General features: G+C 37.4%; 1 protein-coding gene across 1 annotated transcript in view; it reads right to left on the reverse strand.

The window, feature by feature from the left end:
* The window catches only part of LAPTM4B (lysosomal protein transmembrane 4 beta), a 117,454-nt gene that overhangs the window by 65,598 nt on the left and 32,503 nt on the right, over positions 1-19,353 (reverse strand). Inside the window, exons 2-3 of the mRNA XM_069086582.1 lie at positions 15,579-15,690; positions 107-180 (exon numbers count right to left, since the gene is read on the reverse strand). Of these exons, the coding sequence (XP_068942683.1) occupies positions 107-180; positions 15,579-15,690 (186 nt within the window). The remainder of the gene's footprint in view (positions 1-106; positions 181-15,578; positions 15,691-19,353) is intronic.

The following is a 19,353-nucleotide window of genomic DNA, read 5'->3' on the forward strand; positions in this document are numbered from 1 at the left end:
CTCAGCACCACCCTGAAACTCTAAGATTGTAAATTGCAAAATCATTGCTGATCTGCCTCAGTGAATGGGATTTCCTCATTGAGAGCCACTCTCTACTGTTGTTTACCTTGTATGCACCATAGGTTGCCATTGCACAGATCAAAATCATGAGAAAGGAGATTGCAGTCGCGATGCACATATCTGCCAAAAGGAGAATGCAAACAGTCAATTCAATTCAACAAACATTCAACACCCAAGGTTTGCCGTGGGATCATAGTCCAAGCCATTGTTTGAATATTTTGCCAACTTCCTCCCAAGGCATTTTGCTTATGATGATTTAAAAGACAAATTAACTGGCTGTGGGCTACAAAAAATATTCCATCTCTCCACCACAATTAAACTTAGAACCACGAGCTTATGAAGGGAGAATGCTGATGGGAATACTTCCTTTTCTCTGTTCTCCAACACAAATAAGAGTTTAAACATGATTAATCATAACCCTCAAAAAACTGGAATTTTACATTTTTTAATTAAGATAGGTGGACAAGAAAAATCAACTAATATCAGAGATTAAGTTTTGAAAAGCATACCACAGTCTAGGATTGAAGTCAATTCTTCAAACATTTAATAAACACCCATAAGAAAAGTTTTTATAAAGAAAGAGTTATGTTTCGGTGTTAAATTCAGTCTAGTCTCCTAAACCTTCTATCTACTACTATACAATTATCCCCAAGTTCAGAACATTCAGTTTGACCACTAAAACATTTTTTTTTAAATGTCTCAATATGAAATTATGTCTTAAAATAAAAGGATTCAAGTAAGTTCATGTTTTTCCTGAAAGTGTATTTCTCACTATTTTCTGCAATCCATTCTTTATACAGTAGTAAAATTCCTAAAGTATCACTTTAAAATTCCTTTACAAAAATAATTTATAAAATCTTATTTTACAAAACTTTATAAAATTCCTAAAAAAAAGTCTTTGGAAAATTCCTAAAGTATCACTACAGTCTTGTCACTCTCATCACCTCAAAAACCTCAATGACTTCCCATTGCTCACAGAATAAGGTAAAAATTTCTGCTAATATTTAAAGCCCTTCACATTCTGACTCCAGCCTACTTTATCAGCCATATTTCATTCTGTTCCCTTCATGTGTTCTATATTCTGATCAAATTATGGGACACATTCTACCCCCATTCTCATCCTGTTCACCCATTTCTATGTCTTTGCTCATGCCACCCCCTCCCCCAGCCCTTCACCTCCACACCCATCCCCCACATCCCTGGAATGTTCTCTCCTAAAACACATCTTTGTTTAACTTCCTTTCCTTCAAGGCCCAGTTCAGACCCCACCCCCTCTAGGAATAATTTCCTGACATTCCCTGGGGGAAATCTCTCTCCCCTCCTTAAACGTTCTATGTCTAGGTACTTTTATCTCACTCATTTATTTCATTGTTATTTGTGAACTTGTCTTTTACTTTATTAAAGTATGTAATCTTTGTTAGAATGGAATTTATACTTTTGTATCCGAGGTGCCTAGCACACGGTGCTTTGTAGAGAGTAGGAGCTCAATAAATGTTTGTTGAATTGAATTAAGACAATATTAGAGGGGTGGCCAGGTAGCACAATGAGTAAGAGCACTGGGCCCAGAGTCGGGATAGCCTGGGATAGAATCCGGGCTCAGATACTTAGCACCACACCCAGAAATAACTGGCCCTGTAACCTTTGAGCAAGTTACTTAACCCCAATTGCTTAAAAAAGACAATATTTGAACTCTAGAGAACTGTAGTTTCAGACCCTATTGTGAAATATCCAAAGGCTATCAACAGAAAACACTGTTTGTAATCCATGCCCCTCCCCTTCCCCTTTCAACCATTGTGATTTAGGTATGTAATCTAGGTCTTCACTACAGAAAAGTGGAATTCAGATCTGGAGAATTCAAGTCTTTGGGGGTCATAGGACCCAAGTTCTTTGACAGGAACAGCAGTTTCTACAGTCTTTGATTCACTTCATTTGAAGTGGTTGTGAATAATGGCAAAGCTTGATTGATTATTTTAAGCTGTATTGTGAGCTCTGACTCACAAGCTGGAAAAGTCAATTGTCACTGCACATCCTGACTCTCCCTAAACTCACTGCATATTTCCTTTATTCCAAATCATTGAGGAAAATGTTTGTCAGCACAAGGCCAAGCACATCCCTGCAGTACTTTCACTGATTCAACAAATATTTATTGAGTATTTTGAGCACTGCAAAGCACTATGACATAAATTTTGCAGGACACAAAGATAAATGAAGTATAAGTCCTTCCACCCAGAAGGGAGGTAAAAGCACATTTACAAAGAGCGAGGGTGGAAGATGAGTGATGATACAGGCCATAAGAAGCCAAAGTAACACAGGAGTAAGAAAAGGGAGGCAGTGACACTTCTGGCTGAGGTTTGCAGAAGGAAATGGAATTAAGGCTAGGCAGGGGGAATGGGGCAGAAGGGGAAAGATTCCAAGTAGAGGTGGGTCAAAGACAGAAGGAGAAGCTCTGTACACATCAAAATATTTATAGCACCACTTTTCGTGATAGCCAAGAACCAGAAACAGGGCAGATGCCCATTGATTGGGAAGTGGCTAAAATTGTGGTCCATGAATGTAAAGGAGTATTACTGTGCTGGGATAAATCATGACTATGAAAAATACAAAGCAGTAAGTCAAGATGTATGAAATGAGGCAAAATGAAGGAAATGAAACCAATGAAACAATATATGACAACCACAATGTAGGGGCAGCTAGGAGGTACAGTGTAGAGAGTGCCAGACCTGAAATCAGGAAGACTTGTATCTTCCTAAGTTCAAATGTGGCCTCAGACAGACACTCACTACCTGGGAGACCCTGAGCAAGTCACTTAACCCTATTGGCCTAAGCTTCCTCATCTCTAAGATAAACTAGAGAAAGAAATGACAAACCACTCTAGTGCCTTTGCCAAGAAAGCCTCAAATGGGATCATGAAAGGTTGGACATGACTGAAAATGACTTACCAACAACCACCACAACATAAGTATAAAGAACTAAAAAGACATAACTGAACACTCTATAATAACAACATATAAATAAGGCCCCAAAGAAGAGACAAGAAAATGTATCCCTCCCCTCCCCCTTTACAGAAGTAGGGGACTATGGGTATGGAATGATGAATAATTGTCAGAAGTCAGTTACTGGCTTTTTTAAATCTTTTTTTTTTTTCTTTTTGGAGGGAGGAAGGCAGGGCAATTGAGGTTAAGTGATTTGCCCAAGGTCACATGGCTAGTAAGTGTTAAGTGTCTGAGGTCAAATTTGAACTCAGGTCCTCCTGACTCCAGGGCTGGTGCTCTATATTCACTGTAAGCCACTCCTTTTTTAAATCTCTTGTTACAGGGAATGATTCTTCTGGTAGGAGAGAGAGAGGGAATATATTTCGAATGAAAGCTAAATGAAAACAAAAATATTAATAATCTTTCTTTTTCAAATAAAAAATTTACCGTGTTGGAGTTTCTATATTGGAAACATTGTCCATGTTAGAAATACAACAAAAGAACTGGTCACTAATAGATTACATTAGTGACATTAGATTACATTTGGACAGCTTTTGGGCTGGAAAGAAGCACCATCAGTTTAGATATTTAGGGTTCAAATAATTAATTATATGGTCAGTTAGTGAGGTATTTGGTTGGTACTGACCTAAAAATAAGATTAACAGACTGAACAGTCCAGTCATCTGGATGACAGAAGAGAAAACTGAGCATAAAGAGGAAGTAGCTGACAGTAACCTCTGTATTTGGGGAATCAGCAGCAAACCCCAGTATTCTAGACTTCAGGACTAACAGCCATCACAGCCTTTGTTTTGTTGTAGTACCCTCAGACAATGGCTTTGATGGTATAAATAAGGATGCACCTAGTGGATGGCTTCTCTTTAAGACCTTAGGAAATGGAGCTGACCAGAAACATGGCACAGTGGTAGCATGAGGTACCTATGCTCCTTTTTACCATTACATATGCTAGCTAACACTACAGAAACACTCAGGAGACTTTGCAATGCATGCAATCAGACTTTATAATCCAATCGTGAAAATAAAACCCTCTAAAAATAGACGACCATCACCCTGCCATTTCAGAGGCTGCATCTGATAGGCTTCCTTCTTGACTAGACTAGGTTCACTTCTAATTGGTTTGGGAAAGTCTCTAAATCTCCATCACCTCCTCAAAATTTCCCTTGAGCCACATGGACTTGTTCTTCTAAAAAGTACAGGAAGACAGAAAGCAGTGCTACTTAGGAACAATCTGATAACTAGGGTCTCAAGGGGGCTTTTTGTCTTGTTAGCTGAAGTTATTCACCATAATTTGATTAGTAGTTTATCTCAAAATTGCTGACTTGTTTATAATTAATTATAATTAATTTATAACTAAGTTGTTTATAATATTTTCTTACTGGTGGTCTGTCTTCTTAAAGGGTCAGTATAGTAAATTTGTCAGTTGTTTTTAAGAGTACACACACGTTTACTACATTATACTACATAATATGTATTTTGCTACATATATACGTATACGTATACACTATCTCGTTTACTACTATATATATGTACTATATTATAATGGCATAGGTGCTTATCTTATTGTAAAAAAAACAACTCACTCAAAACAGTTCAATCATGAAAGTTAAGTTCAAAAGCAAAACTGACTCAGTTATGCTTGGGTAACAAATTCTTATTAAGGTAATAAATCCTATTCTCACTATGTTATTGGTTGTTCTAAATTGACAAACATATTCCTACTATCTTATTGAGGTACTAAGCCTTATTTTCACTACAACAGTGTGTTATTTTCTTTTTTTGCTTTTTTTGGAGTGGGGAAGGCAGGGCAATTGGGGTTAAGTGACTTGCCCAAGGTCACACTCCCACGGTTAGTTAGTGTTAAGTGCCTGAGGTCAGATTTGAACTCAGGTACTCCTGACTCCAGGGCCGATGCTCTATTCACTGCACCACCTAGCGGCCCTGTGTTATTTTCTTAAGGAGATCATTCACCCACGTGTACAGTACAGACTATCTCTGATAAGGGACAAGATATAAAGCCCAATTTTAGAAGGTGATATACAAATGATTAGGAATTCAATTATTGCTCACTACAGTCAATGACATATAGCTTAATGGACAAAGCACAAACAAATTAAGAAATTTTAAAGTTTCTATTATCAGGCATACTATGCTAAAAAGTACTACTGTTCTGTATAACCATAGCAGGATTTGGTACAGTTTCTTCCCATAGCACAATATTAAAGTCATCTTACTTTGGAAGCTTAATTTTCAATCATCTTCAGCTCTGGAATTCTCCCCCTATGACCCTCACTGTTCATATTGGAAAGTACATCACATGGCCCACTATCATTATATGAAGGCTAGTTATACTTCACATTCTACACTAGTCATCCTACTGTTATCTAGCCTCCCAACTTCTGGTGCTTATCTTGATTCCCAGCTTTGGAAAGGGATCAAATGAACACTACCATTGATAATTAAAAAAAGGCATTGTTAACCAGCTCCCTCATGACTCCACTCATCATCCCTCTGACTTCCTAAACCATAATACCCTTCTTCCTCTGCATACTTTGTCTTCCACTATTAGAATGTAGGGCAGCTAGATTGTTCAGTGAATAAAGCATTAGATCTAGAGTCAGGAAGACTAGAGTTCAAATCCCATCTCAAACACTCCCTAGTTTTGTGACCCTTGGCAAGTCACTTAAATAACCTTTGCTTGCCTTAATCCATTGGAGAAGGAAATGGCAAATCACTGCAGTATAATTTGCCTAGAAAAACTCCATACAGGTTCCAAAGAGTCTGATATGATTAAATGACTGAACAATAGCAAAACTATATATTAATGGCAGGTAGGTGGTTCGGTGGATGGAGTAAGGGGCCTTGAGACAGGAAGACTCATCTTCCTGAGTTTAAATCTGACCTCAGATATTCACTAGCTGCGTTACCCTGGCAAGACACTTAAATCTGTTTGTCTCAGTTTCCTCATCTGTATAATGAATTGGAGAAAGAAATGGCAAACCACTCCAGGTTCTGCATAAAGAGTCAGAAATAAGTAAAAAAACAAATTAGAAATATAGGCTCCCACAAAAGTACTCCTCCCCGAAAGCATACTTTGGGGGAATGGTCCATTTTTTCAAGTCTAGTCCTGCTCACCCTAGGTTACAATGGGGTTTAAATAAGGCAAGTTCCCAGGTCACTGAATCATCCTTATCTCTCTATCTCAAATAAATTACTTAACCTTTTAACCTGGTGCAAGGTTGCATTACAGAATTCCATCTTCTTTTCTGCTATTTCTGCAATCCTGGGGCAATTGTGTTTCTCAGTAGATCAATATAATTATGAGAGATAATTATACCCTCAATTGGGGACAAAACTTCCAGGCTCACTGGAAGCAAAAAAGCTAAGAAACATTTTGGTGGACATTTTAAGCCTAGTAAGAATGCCCAGATCTTATAGATTCATCTGAACTTTGACCATCATTTTGGTACAGCCTTGAATGACTGACTTTAATCAGTAAAAATTCTCTCTTTTTTCCTGTCTTTCAGTTCTCCAGTCTTTGTGTTTTGCCCATCACAAGCATTTTTTATTCATGGCAAAGAATAGTAGCTGTTTTTTGTTTATTTCTGAGGGGGAGAGGAATCACGTCTTGCTGTCCTACCTCAAGAAGTCTATGACATCCTCTATTGGATTAATAACATACTGTATGGATTAATAACAACCCTTACAGTTGCTAGGTCTCTTTGATGGTGTTTGCTTGTTTTCTATGACTTAAGCTGTTTCCTAGCTAAAAAGTTTAACACATCTTGGTAGTTTTTAAAATTTTCCAACAAATTTTCCTTTGCTCTTTGGTAAAAGTAATTCTGTTTTATTGTAAGGTTGAATGATCCTTGAAGTCTGATTTCTCTACTCCAACAGTCACTGTAGTATCCCTGAAAGTTACTGGAGTGTGTTTTTTAAGAGTGATAAATGTTACATATTTCCTTGGAGAATTATCAAACCTTAAAAACCACAATTGAAAACATGAAAACGAGCAATGACCTGTGTGTATGGCATTAAATACAGCACTCAACTGACCTATAACTAACTAAAACTGAGGAAAATAGTTCCATTCTCTTTCATCTGGGCTAGTCAGATGTTATTGAATCAGCCTAACATGAGTAGAATCACATACAGTTTACCTATCATATCTGAATAACTGCTTGTTTCAAGTATTTAAAACTAGTAAAAAGAAGGCCTGGGCCTTTCAAGTCTTTCAGTTAAGATCTTATGATCTTTGATGTATAATGTTAGATCATATATCTACAATCTATAAAATTAATCTCAGATTTATAGTTAGAAGGGACCTCAAGAAACCATCTCATCCAACCCCTTTGTCTTATAAATAAAGCACCTGAGACCCTGAGAAGTTAAATTTTTTTTTCAATGTTGCATAAGTCTAAATGTCAGAGGCTGGATTTGAATCTAGGTCCTCTGCCTCCAAAGCAACTATCTTTTCCACTATATCAGCTCTAGCATTCATTTGCTGGTGTCAGAGGTTCTGAAAGTTGTTTTATACTTCAGGGAATTCCTTTGTGTTTAGTATTCCCAGGACTACTATAATGACTTGTTTGTAAAATTATAGTGCTATGTGAACTGATCCAAACATTCTGGAAAGCAATTTGGAACTATGCCCAAAGGGCTTATAAAGCTGTGTATACCCTTTGACCCAGTCATACCACTGGTCTCTATCCCAAAGAGATCATAAAAAAGGGGAAAAGATCTATATGTATAACAAATATATTTATAGCAGCTCTTTCTGTAGAGACCAAGAATTGGAAATTGAGGGAATGCCCATCAATTGGGAGATGGCTGGACAAGTTGTGGTATATGAATGTAATGGAATACTGTTGTTCCATAAGAAATGACAAGCAGGCAGATTTCAGAAAATCATGGAAAGATTGACATGAACTGATGCTGAATGAAGTAAGCAGAACCAGGAGAACATTGTACACAGTAACAGCAACGTTGTGTGATGACTAACTTTGATACACTTGGCTCTTCTTAGCAGGAAGATCTAAGAATCTAAGACAATACCAAAAGATTCACGATGGAAAATGCTATTCACATCCAGAAAAAAGAACTATGGAGTCTGAATATAGATCCAAGTATACTCTTTGATCTCTCTCTTTTTGTTTGTTTTATCTTTCTCCTGGTTTCTCCCGTTGGTTCTAATTCTTCTTTATACCAAGACTAATGTGAAAATATGTTTAACATGAATGTAAATGTAGAGCCTATATTAGATTGCATGCTGTCTTGGGGAGGGGGAGAAAATTTGGAACTCAAAATCTTATGGAAGAGGCCACTAAGTGGCGCAGTGAATAGAGCACCGGCCCTGGAGTCAGGAGGACCTGAGTTCAAATCCGACCTCAGACACTTAATATAAAACTAGGCGTGTGGCAAGTCACTTAGCCCCAACTGCCCTACCTTCCCCCCTCCAAAAAAAAAAAAGCAAAACAAAAAAGGTCTTATGGAAGTGAAGTCTTTAGTGAAAACTAAAAATCAATCAATTAATTTTTATAAAAGAAAACTATAATGCTAGAAATGTAATTTTTTGTTTCCCCTTGAGTTATACCAAAATGGTTTCAGATTACTATTACAAAAGGTGGTTTAATTTATGTTGAATTTTTTTTAATTGAGCATTTAATCTCAGATTTGCTATTTATGTATAAGACAAATCACTTCTACTATTACTTATAACTGAAACAATTGGTGTTGAATCATTTCAGTTCTGTCTGATTCTTTGTGACCCTGTTTGGGATTTTCTTGGCAAAGATACTAGAGTGGTTTGCTTTTTCCTTCTCCAGATCAATTTACAGGTGAGAAAATTAAGGCAAACAGGGTTAAGTGACTTCTCCAGGGTCACACAGCTAATAAGTGTGAGGTCAGATTTGAACTTAAGTCTTTCTGACTCCAGGCCTGGTGTTCTATCTACTTTGCCACCCTACAGCCCAACTGAAACAATAAGATGAAGCAAATTAAAGTCCCTGAAAATGAAAATCATTCTAAAGACATTTTTCCTTTGTCATTAAGCTGTTTTATGAAGTTAGACAAGTTATATGGTCTCCTGATATTTATCCATGGACCCCAGGCTATAAACCCCTGCTTTAACATGTGGGTATCACTTAGGTGAACTACAATAGAATCAATCAATACTGAAAGTGGAAATGCACAAACAGAAAATACCATGAAGACATTTGAAGGGAAACCAACATTACTAGGAATCCATGACTTAAGTTGAAGAATGAGGCTGCATTTAGTCCCAAACTGCTTGCTCTTTGAAGAAAACCTACATTTTGTCACAAATGCCAAATTGATTCTAAGAGATATAGGAGGTGGGGGTTTTACAAGGAAAACAATCTTATCTTTGACATTCACAATAAGATATGAAATGTTCATTTGAATTGAGAACATTTCCAATGTCTTTCTTAGTTAACAAGATTTCAATCACTCTGCTGACCAGACTGAACTTTGATCTTAATTGTTTCTTTATTGCCATTCAGTCTTGTCTGATTCTTCATGTCTCCATTTGAGGTTTTCTTGGCAGAGATACTGGAGTGGTTTGTCATTTCCTTATCCAACTCATTTTAAAGATGAGGAAACTAAAGCAAACAGGGTTAAGTGAGTGACTTATCCAAGGCCACATAGTAAGTGTTTGAGGCTGGACTTGAACTGGTGGGGATGAATCTTCCTGATTCCAAGCCCAGTGCTTTAGCCACTGCACCACCCAGTTACCCTTATTTTGAGCTTACTATTCAGGAAAATCCTACAGTTGGTCATACAGCCAGAAGGGATCTGTGAAGTGACGTTATCCAACCCTCTCATTTTGCTGATGAAGAGCCGGAGGAGGCTCAGGAGGGTTAAGTGTAACATAGACCGCAAGCATCATTAACGGAATTCGAAGCAGGTTCTCCAACTCCAGGCACTTTCTTCTTTTTTTATCCACCTCCCTTTACCATATAAAGCAGATTTTAGCTCAGGAAGAAAATAAGTACAGGATGCAAATAAGCAAACAATTACAAACAGCACTGGATAAAGACAAATAGGGGAACAGATGAATGCTGGACTTGGAATCAGTGAGACCTGAGTTCAAATTCTGCCTCAGACATTGAATGTGGGACCTTAGGTAAGTCAATTAACCTCTGTCTGCTTCAGTTTTCCCATCTGTATGAGGATGACAATAATAGCACCTACCTCAGGCATTGCAGTGAGGATAAAATTAAGAGATAACACTCATACGGTGCTATTTTAATGCTAACTAGTGTTGTTACAAACAGAAAATAAAATGTATTTTGCTCCTAATTTATTTAGACAAGATATAAACTCCTTTGAGATAACATAGATACTACTTCCAAGCAATTAAATTTTCAGTCATGCTCAAGGAAGATGAATAAAGAGTACTAAATTGTAATGAATAATACCAGCAGCACTGTTAATGTTACCAGGAAAGAGAAGTCTGAAAACCTTGGCTCAAACATTTCCCTCATTTTCTAACCTCTTTTAACAGTATTTTAGCAGAAGTCCTAGGCTAGGAAATCCTTTTTATTTCACTTTTAATTTTCCTTCTGTATAGCAATTCTTCCTGTCCTTACTGCACAGAAAGTTGATAGTCTGACTGTTCCCTAAATTAAATTCCTTGCTTCATCCTGCAGTACTAGTTTCAAATGCACCTCTTAAAATCACACCACAGCCCACAGAAGGCATAGAGCTCCTTGATGGTCAAGCCATCATCAAAATATATTAATTACTCACTATGGACCAAGAGAACCTGAGTCCCTTTTGTTTAAAGTCAGCAATTTCTCCAAACTCTCCATTTTCTTTCTTCCAAGGTATCCTTCCTCCTACCATGAAAACTTGAAGCTGACAAAGTAGCCAGGGGTCACCAACATCTTCCTTACCTGAGCTCTAAACTCTGAACTCATGTCATTTTAATTTCTCTTTTCTGGATGCCCTTTACCTTTTGGGTATGTGTCTATCATTGCATTTGCTTGGAAATATAGTCTTATAATTACAATCTCACCAGTGTAGCACAAAAAGGAACCATTGCCTTCAGCTTTCTATGACCAGAAGACAGAGCCACCCTACTCAACCTCAAGTTATATTATTAGATTCCCACATCCTGCCTCCATAATAGAAGGCTGCTACTGAGGACTTTCTATTCCTCGGTGGGAGGGGGTAAACATCTAGAAGGCTCTGTTGTACCCCCAACTTTGCATATCTCCCAAGTGATCTGAGGGCTATGATTCTTTGCTACTTCAAAGTAGCAAAGATTTAAGTTGGGCTCAAGTCTGACCATATTGGTTACATGACCCTTAAGTCACAGCTAGAAGCAATTCCCTCAGACTTATATATTGCCAATTGGGTGCAGTCCTGAAAAGGTAGAATGTAGAGGGGATCTCAGTCTGGTGAAATCTCAGGTCTATTCCCTTTTTTGGTCTCTAAAAAGGGGTTAATTGGCAACTGGGGAATTCTCATTGATATAGTCAATCCTGATTCTTCTCACTTTGTTCCTAGGATACTACAATGTTCTACACTAACTGATCTTTCTGCCTCCAGTCTCATCCATGTCCCTTAAATCTACTTTTTTGGCTTTGTGCTTATACATCATAGATTTTCCCAGGAAGGAAGGAGCCCAGGAAAGCAATGCTTTTTACCTGGGGAAGATACAATGGTTGACTGCACGTTTGGTCTTTTCTGCCATGCTCACATTCCCATTTGTGAACTGAACTCACCGTAAGGATCAGGATCATTTCCAAATATGCAAAAGAGTAATAATTGTTTTTTAATCTAATAGTAATATAAAAGGTCTACCCATCACAGGGAGAACATGTCATATGAGAATTTAGCTTACTTTGGTAATCTTCCCCTAAATACAATGATCTCATCATATTTACTACCAGGTTTCCCAGCTACTGTTTAGATTCCTTTGGTCAGCATCAATCTATAAAATCCAGAGCTCATAACCAAACCAAAAGGAATTAATTACCCAACTAAAACTCCATGAGGTCACATATCAAATCCTTTAATTAAGTCCAGATGTGCCACATCTACTTTGATCACTACTTTTGTAATTTGAACCAAAAAAGGTTTGAAGCATGCCTAGCAAATCTGCTCTGTATAAATCACAATCCTTCCTCAATTCAATTACCTTACAATTATTATAAAATATTATGCTGTTATATAAAATATATTATATTATAAAAGAATTATTATTAATATATATTATAAATATTGCTCTCTTAACATTTGTCTTTTTCAACTTCTATTGATATCTTTTGTTTGTACATCACCTTCTTTTCCTAATATACTCCTAAGACCTTCACAAGAGCCATATCTTATAATCTCTTATATAATTTTTTTTTAAAGTGAGAGGAAAAAATGTCAATTCAGCACAATAACTGGAATATCAATCAAGTCTGTCAGTATTCGCTGTGTTCTTCCTCCATGGTCTCCCAGCTCTGCAAAGAAGGAAAGATGTCATATTCTCATCTCTCTTCTTCTATCTGCATAATTATAGGGCATTTGGCTTTCATTTTTGTTGCTATTTTTTACGTTTACATTGTCATGCTTTGTTGTGTGAATTGTCTTCCTGGTTCCAAGTACTTACCCTTGCATTAGTTCATATAAGTTTTCTCATACTTCCCTGAATTCTTCACATTCATCATTTCTTGCAGAGCAATAATATTCTATTCCATTCTTTACTATAATTCATTTAACAATTCCCCAATCAATAGACATTTCCCTCATTTCTGATTGTGCCTTTCTTTTATGTGATTACCAATATCAACAAGATTACAGATTCATCTCCCAATGTTTATTTGATTTGTAAGTAACTATGTTTACCAATGTAAACATTCACCCCCACAAATCAAATCCAACAAGAAACCAACCACTAGTCCTCTGATAACTTCCAACTGAGTCATCTTTGAAACGTCACATTAAACCCCATGGTCCCGAAACTTTGTTTACAGAATTTCTTATCATACTCTGAACCCAAAGCTCTGGTGAGATATCATATGCTAAAGCCATTTATAACCCTGAAATCACTATTTAAATGTCAGTTATTATTTTAAATAATTTGGAATTTTATTCACAACTGGAGTCAAACATGACATGGCAGCCATGATAGCTGACTGCTTCAGTTCCTGAAGACTTGACCTGAAGAATTCCTGTAAGCATGTCAAATGATTAGATAAACTTCAGAGGTAAAAAAAAAGAAAAAGAGGAGTCGTTCAAAATTGACAAATATTTCCCATTTGGTCAGTCTCAAAGGGGACCATAAGTCCTATATTCAACTCTTCAGTGAACATGAAAGAGGATATAAGCCTCAAATGCACAGGAGTCAATAGCCAGTGCATTATAAAACAGAACAACTATCTTAAAGTCTCAAATACTGGCAGGCCTTTGAAGGCAGCTAAATAAAGCCTACACTGTCAGACAATCACCACCAGGGTTAATCTCTGAGAATTAGGACACAGTATTCCATTTTAATGCCAGTTTCCGCTAAAGTCCCATCTGTGTCTATTATAATGCTGAGTTCTCTAAATCTAATTATATAAAGAGATAAGGGGAAAAATATTTGCCATCTTGTAAAATTGTATCTAATAAAGGAAATGGAATAAGCATTTATTTATCAAGTGCCTATTATGTACCAGGTGCTTTGCAAATATTATTTTATATGTTCCTTACAACCACCCTGAGTTGCAGGTGTTATTATTAACTCCTTTTTTACAATTGAGGAAACTGAGGCAGACAAAAATTAGCTGACTAGCTAGTTAAATACTTGAAGCCAGACTAGAGCTCAGATATTCCTGAATCCAGGCCCAGTGCTTTAACTAGATGCCAGTAATAAAAATGTCACCTCTCAACATTATCATTTTAGCAAATGCATCTTTAAAAGTATAAAGGGCAGAGCAATTACTCATCACCCTTTTTGGCGATAATAAGCTAAAGTTAAATTTTTAAAAATCTTTATTTTTAAAGGCCATCATTACTATTAAAGGTAATATGACAGGGACTCACTATCCTTCCCAGAAGAAATAAATGAGTATAACAGATGCCTTGAGTAGAGATAGAAATACATCTGGCAATACAAGAAAGCAGAATATTGTGGATAAAGTGCTGAGTTTGGATGTAATAAAAATAGGCTCAAATCTCATTTCTGATGCTCAACTAGCTATGTAACCCCAGAGAAGCCACTTAAACTGTTCCTTCATGTATCAAACACATTCCCTAGGGTTACAGTCTTCCTTGGTGGCCACAGTTCCTACATGAGTTTCCTATGGCAGATGAAATCACAAATGTACCTTTTAACATCCAAGTTGAAGGTTAGCAATTATAATATCGTCTACTTTCGTAACACGTTCATAACTCAAGACCTTATAAACATTCCCCTTCTGATAAGGTCCAAAGGATGAGGTCAAAAGGTGCTCCTGTTTTCTGGATAAAGGTCATGAAATGACAAAGCTTTAAGATTATGGTAAAGAATGTCCACCATTATGGAAATAAAAGCCTAGGCTTTCTTGTTTTTAATGCAATTGGAATATTGATTCATGGATGAATCATTTTTGTGGATTATCTGAAGTAACATTTTAATCTTGAACTGACTGCCCCAACCAGCCAGCATTATCCTGTTTATTTTTCCTGTCTGTCCAGCACATCTGCTGAAAAGTATAAATTTACTTAATATTAGCCAATGCATCACTAAAGAAAAAAAAAACCTTATATATGTAAACATACAGCAAAGTGGGCAACCCACTTAATATATTCCAAAACCAAGCAGAAATTAATTTGGATTACTTACCATTTGGGATTATGCATACAACAGTATGACTGGAAATCCATTATAATTTCAAAACCCCAGAGCATCAGCAAGGTGTAAGTGGTAAGGTGTTGTGGCAGTAGCCTTTAGAATTTCATGACATTTCTCTCTATCCATCTCTCACCAACTGAAACTATGTTTCTGTATACCAAATTGGGTCTTATCTTCTTAGAGATAATTAACAAAGTACTTTGTGGAATGGAGAGTGGCTAATAAAATGTCCTCCAGAGAAGTGACTAAAAATGGGATTTATGGTCTCTGAAATCAAAATGGGAAGGGGTTCTTTGGACAGAAGATGCATCTTGCATTTATGATAGAAATATTTGTTAATTAGCAGAGTGCCTAGGACCCAGTAAGCATGCGATAAATGTTTCATCTGTCTATTTGATTCGATTTTCATGGTAAGATGAAAGTAAAAAATCTTACTCAAATGAGAAGGCAAGGGGAAGACAGTAAATCAACCTAAGTATAAATGTTATCTTCATGTAAACACGGAAGAGGTGAGGGCATGAGCAAAATCACTAGGATTATTCTTCTAAACAGAGCATTAAGCAACAAATATATTTTTAACTTTTTCAGTTCAGGCACAGCATATATAATTAACAGCTGAAAATCTACCCTGCATCTCAACTCAGTAGAAAGTGCTTTAAAAAATGACACAAATGTCCTCAATGGTTATTAAATGTACTTACTGGCATCATCCATGAATTCAAAATCACCCCCTAGTTCAGAACTGGATAAGTGATACTGATCTGGGTCTGCCATGGCACTCAACAGGATCAGAAGGACCACGGCATTGATGATCTATAGTGGAAAAAGAGGGGAAAAGGCAAAACATTATTTAAAGGACAAGCTGATAGTAGATAGTTATTATAGTAAAAATAACCAACATTCATATAGCACTTTAAGGCTTACAAAGCACTTTTCAAACATCTTATTTGATCCTCACAAGAACCCCTTGGAGATAGGTGCTATTACCACCCCCATTTTACAGATGAGGAAACTGAGGCTGAGAAAGGTGAAATGACTTGCCCAGGGTCACACAGCTAAGTGTCAGAGCTAGGATATTTGAATTTAGATCTTCCTAATTTGAAATCCAACCCTCTATCCGTTTGTGCTGCCCAGCAACCCATTTTCTGGCTTCAATCTAAACCATGAAATGAGTTCAATTACTCTTCCCCATGAGACAGGAAAAAGGACAAACCAACCCTAAGGCCAAAGGCCAGTGCATTGAAGATATCCTATTGTGCCACCGCCCAGCATTTCTACAGTAAGTTCTTACAACCCTGAGGATATAAATCATAGCAATTAACTTATTAAATATAGAAAATGAGAAACAACCACCAGGCATAAATCAACTTTTAAGCCAAACAAGTGATGCAACTGGAAGGAGGAAGTAACAGAAGAAATCATGGCATGATTGCTTGAACATAGCTGCAATGAGGATGTCTGCATCAAACTTATTTATTAGGCTCTTCTTTGTTATAAAGCTGATGTTCTAGGGTCTAGGGAAAATAAATTAATTAGACATGACTTCAATTTAATTCTACAGAACAAGCATTAATAAGCACCTACAAAATTCCAGGCACTGTGCTAAGGGCTGATTTCTGGAAATGCATAAACAGAAATGAAACAGTTCCTGTGCTCAAGGGGCTTACAGTCTACTGAGAGAAAGCACCATCTATACAGATAAGTAAATACAAATATGTAAGCAAAACAAATGCCAATATACATACAAAATAAATACAAAGTTGGGGAGGGGAGTAGAGTACTGTGGGGAGCAGGTCTTTTATAGGAAGTAGAACTGATCTTCCTGACTTCCTTTAAGTCCCAATTAAAATCCCACCTCCCATTGGAAGCCTTCCCTAACCCTTCTATAAATCCCAGTGCTTTCCCTGTTTAATTATTTCTTATTCTGGGGGCAGCTAGGTGGTGCAGTGAGTAAAGCGGCCCTGGATTCAGGAGGACCTGAGTTCAGTTCTGGTCTCAGATACTTAACACCCACACCCACCCACCCACACACACACACACACACACACACACACACACACACACAAACTAGCCGTGTAACTTTGGGTAAGTTACTTAACTCCAATTGCCCTCCAAAAGGCAAAAAAAAAATTATTTCTTATTTTTTCCTCTATGGCATTTGCTTAAGTACAGTACCCAGCACATGGCAGGTATTTAATAAATGTTTATTGAATTGAATTAAACTGAGCTTTGAAAGAAGCTAGGATCCCAGAGTTAAGGGGGAAGGGCATTCCAAATGTCAGGCATAGCCCATGCAAAGGCATAGCACAGAGTGATGAAAATTCATGTACAGAGAATATCAAGTTACCAGCTTGGCTGGAATGTTGAGTTCATGACAGGGAACAGTATGTATTCAACATTGAATGACAGATTTGGAGAAGCATTGTGGAATGCTTTAAATGTTAATCATATGAATTCCAATTGTATCCATGAGGCAATAGGGAGCCACTGAAATTTCTTGAATAGAAGAATACAATTCCAGCAAAAAAGACTGCTCTCTGGGGCTGATTAAGGTCTCCTCACTCCCCAAAGCTTTCTTACCACCCTAAGCCTTCCTCAAGGGAATCTTCTATTCTTTTTGCCTCTGCATACTAAAACCCTGAAGGCTAGATGTGTGCCATCTTTGGTCAGGTCCTTTCCTATTGCCTGTGCCACTCTGGCTGAATTTTTGTGCAGTTCTGGGGGTGGGAAAAGTCACTGGTTTCTCACTGAATTTCTTGATCAGTATCCAATCTGGCGTGAACTTTTCAAGGTTTTGCTGGAATAAGCATGTGGGGGTTAAACAACCTGTCTCCACTCAGGGAGCCATTTTGGCAGGAAGTTTTGCTATATAGCATTTTAAGTGACGCACTTTTCAAATATTTTATTTTATTCTCACTTGGAGGGTAGGTATTATTATTTCTCCCATCTGATAGTTGTGGAAACTGAGGCAAACACAAGTTAAACAGGTTGCCCAATGAGAAAGAGTCTGAGCCTGAATTTGAACTCAGACCTTCCTGATTGGGTCCAATGTCAATCCACTTTGCCATTTAGCTGCATGTTACAAAATGGTATTTCTTTAAATATTCCTTGATTTATTCATTTAGTGAATATTTACTGGGTGCAAGCTAAGAGTTTAGCAACCTGCAGGATGCCTTCAGAGCCTGAGGCATGAAAAGAACTATGACATCTAAGCTGCCCTCAAGGAATTTATGATAATGGTTGTAGATGAGGAAAGAGGTGGAAGGAGAAAAGGAGGAAAATGAAGCTAGATAACATTTATCTCTGAGATTCATTGCAAATCTGAGATTTTGTGATTCCATTTGTTGATTGTTTGGTCTTTCTAATTTATCTGCAAGCTCTTTAAGGGCTTGTATTTTAATGGAAAGAACTTTGAACCTAGAGAGTCCCAGCTCTCCTACTTAACATTTGTATGATCTTAAGCAAGGGATGAATGAATGAAAAAGTATGCATTGAAAGATTACAATGTACAAAACACAGTTCAGTAAAAGTAAAGATTAAATTTGCCCCCAAAGAGCTTACATTTTAAAAAGTGAAACAACACAGATGTGGAATGGTGGCCAAGGAGGAGCAACTTGGTCCAGAAATTTCCTCTGGTGGTGAAGGAATGATGGCAGTTGTTTTGATCATGGTCCATGGCTCCAGAACTGAGGAACTAGGGCCAAGGGGAAGGAGAGAATGGTACTAGTAAGGTTGAAAGGTTCTCAGTGGTTGGGGAGATAGAGAGAAGGGAAGGAGAATAAGAGAGTTTGGAGCTGTCTCATCTGTAAAATGGGAATAGTTGTTCAGTTGTTTCAGTTATGTCCAACTCTTTGGCGTTCTATTTGGTGTTTTCTTGGCAAAGATACTGGGATGGTTTGTCAGTCCCTTCTCTAGCTCATTTTACAGATGAGGAAACAGGATTAAGTGACTTGCCCAGGGTCACACATCTAGTAAATGTCTGAGGATGGACTTGAACTCAGATGTTCCTGACTCTAGGCCCAATTCTCTATTCACTGTGCCATCTAGCTTCCCCCAAATAGGCTAATATTCATACTATTTCCCTCCCAGGGATGCTGCAGATTAAATGAAATGACAAATGTGAAAGCCCTTGGTAAAACAAAAAAATGCTTGGTAAAATGCTATTACTAGAATTTTTCTTTTGTATCCCTAACAAAGCCTTGCAAACTTAGCAGAAAGATAACAGGCTCAACAAATGTTGTTGAGTTACTTTCCTTTTCCCTCTCGTTTCTGTTCCTTTCCTTAGGTCATTCCTATTCCCCACAAAAGTGTCTACCTTATGAGATGGTTTATACATTAACAAACAAAACACTCAAGGAAATCAAGCTCCTCCCAATTCAATGAAAGTGAACAGTCTCCAGTGAAGGGATGATCAAACATCTACACAGTCTATGGTGTGTACGCGTGCATGTGCATGTGTGCGTGTATGTGTACATA

Source organism: Petaurus breviceps, unplaced genomic scaffold (genome assembly GCF_028583685.1).
Source record: "Petaurus breviceps papuanus isolate PSGF00001 unplaced genomic scaffold, PetGlider_PUasm1.0 179, whole genome shotgun sequence".
NCBI classification, from domain to species: domain Eukaryota; kingdom Metazoa; phylum Chordata; class Mammalia; order Diprotodontia; family Petauridae; genus Petaurus; species Petaurus breviceps.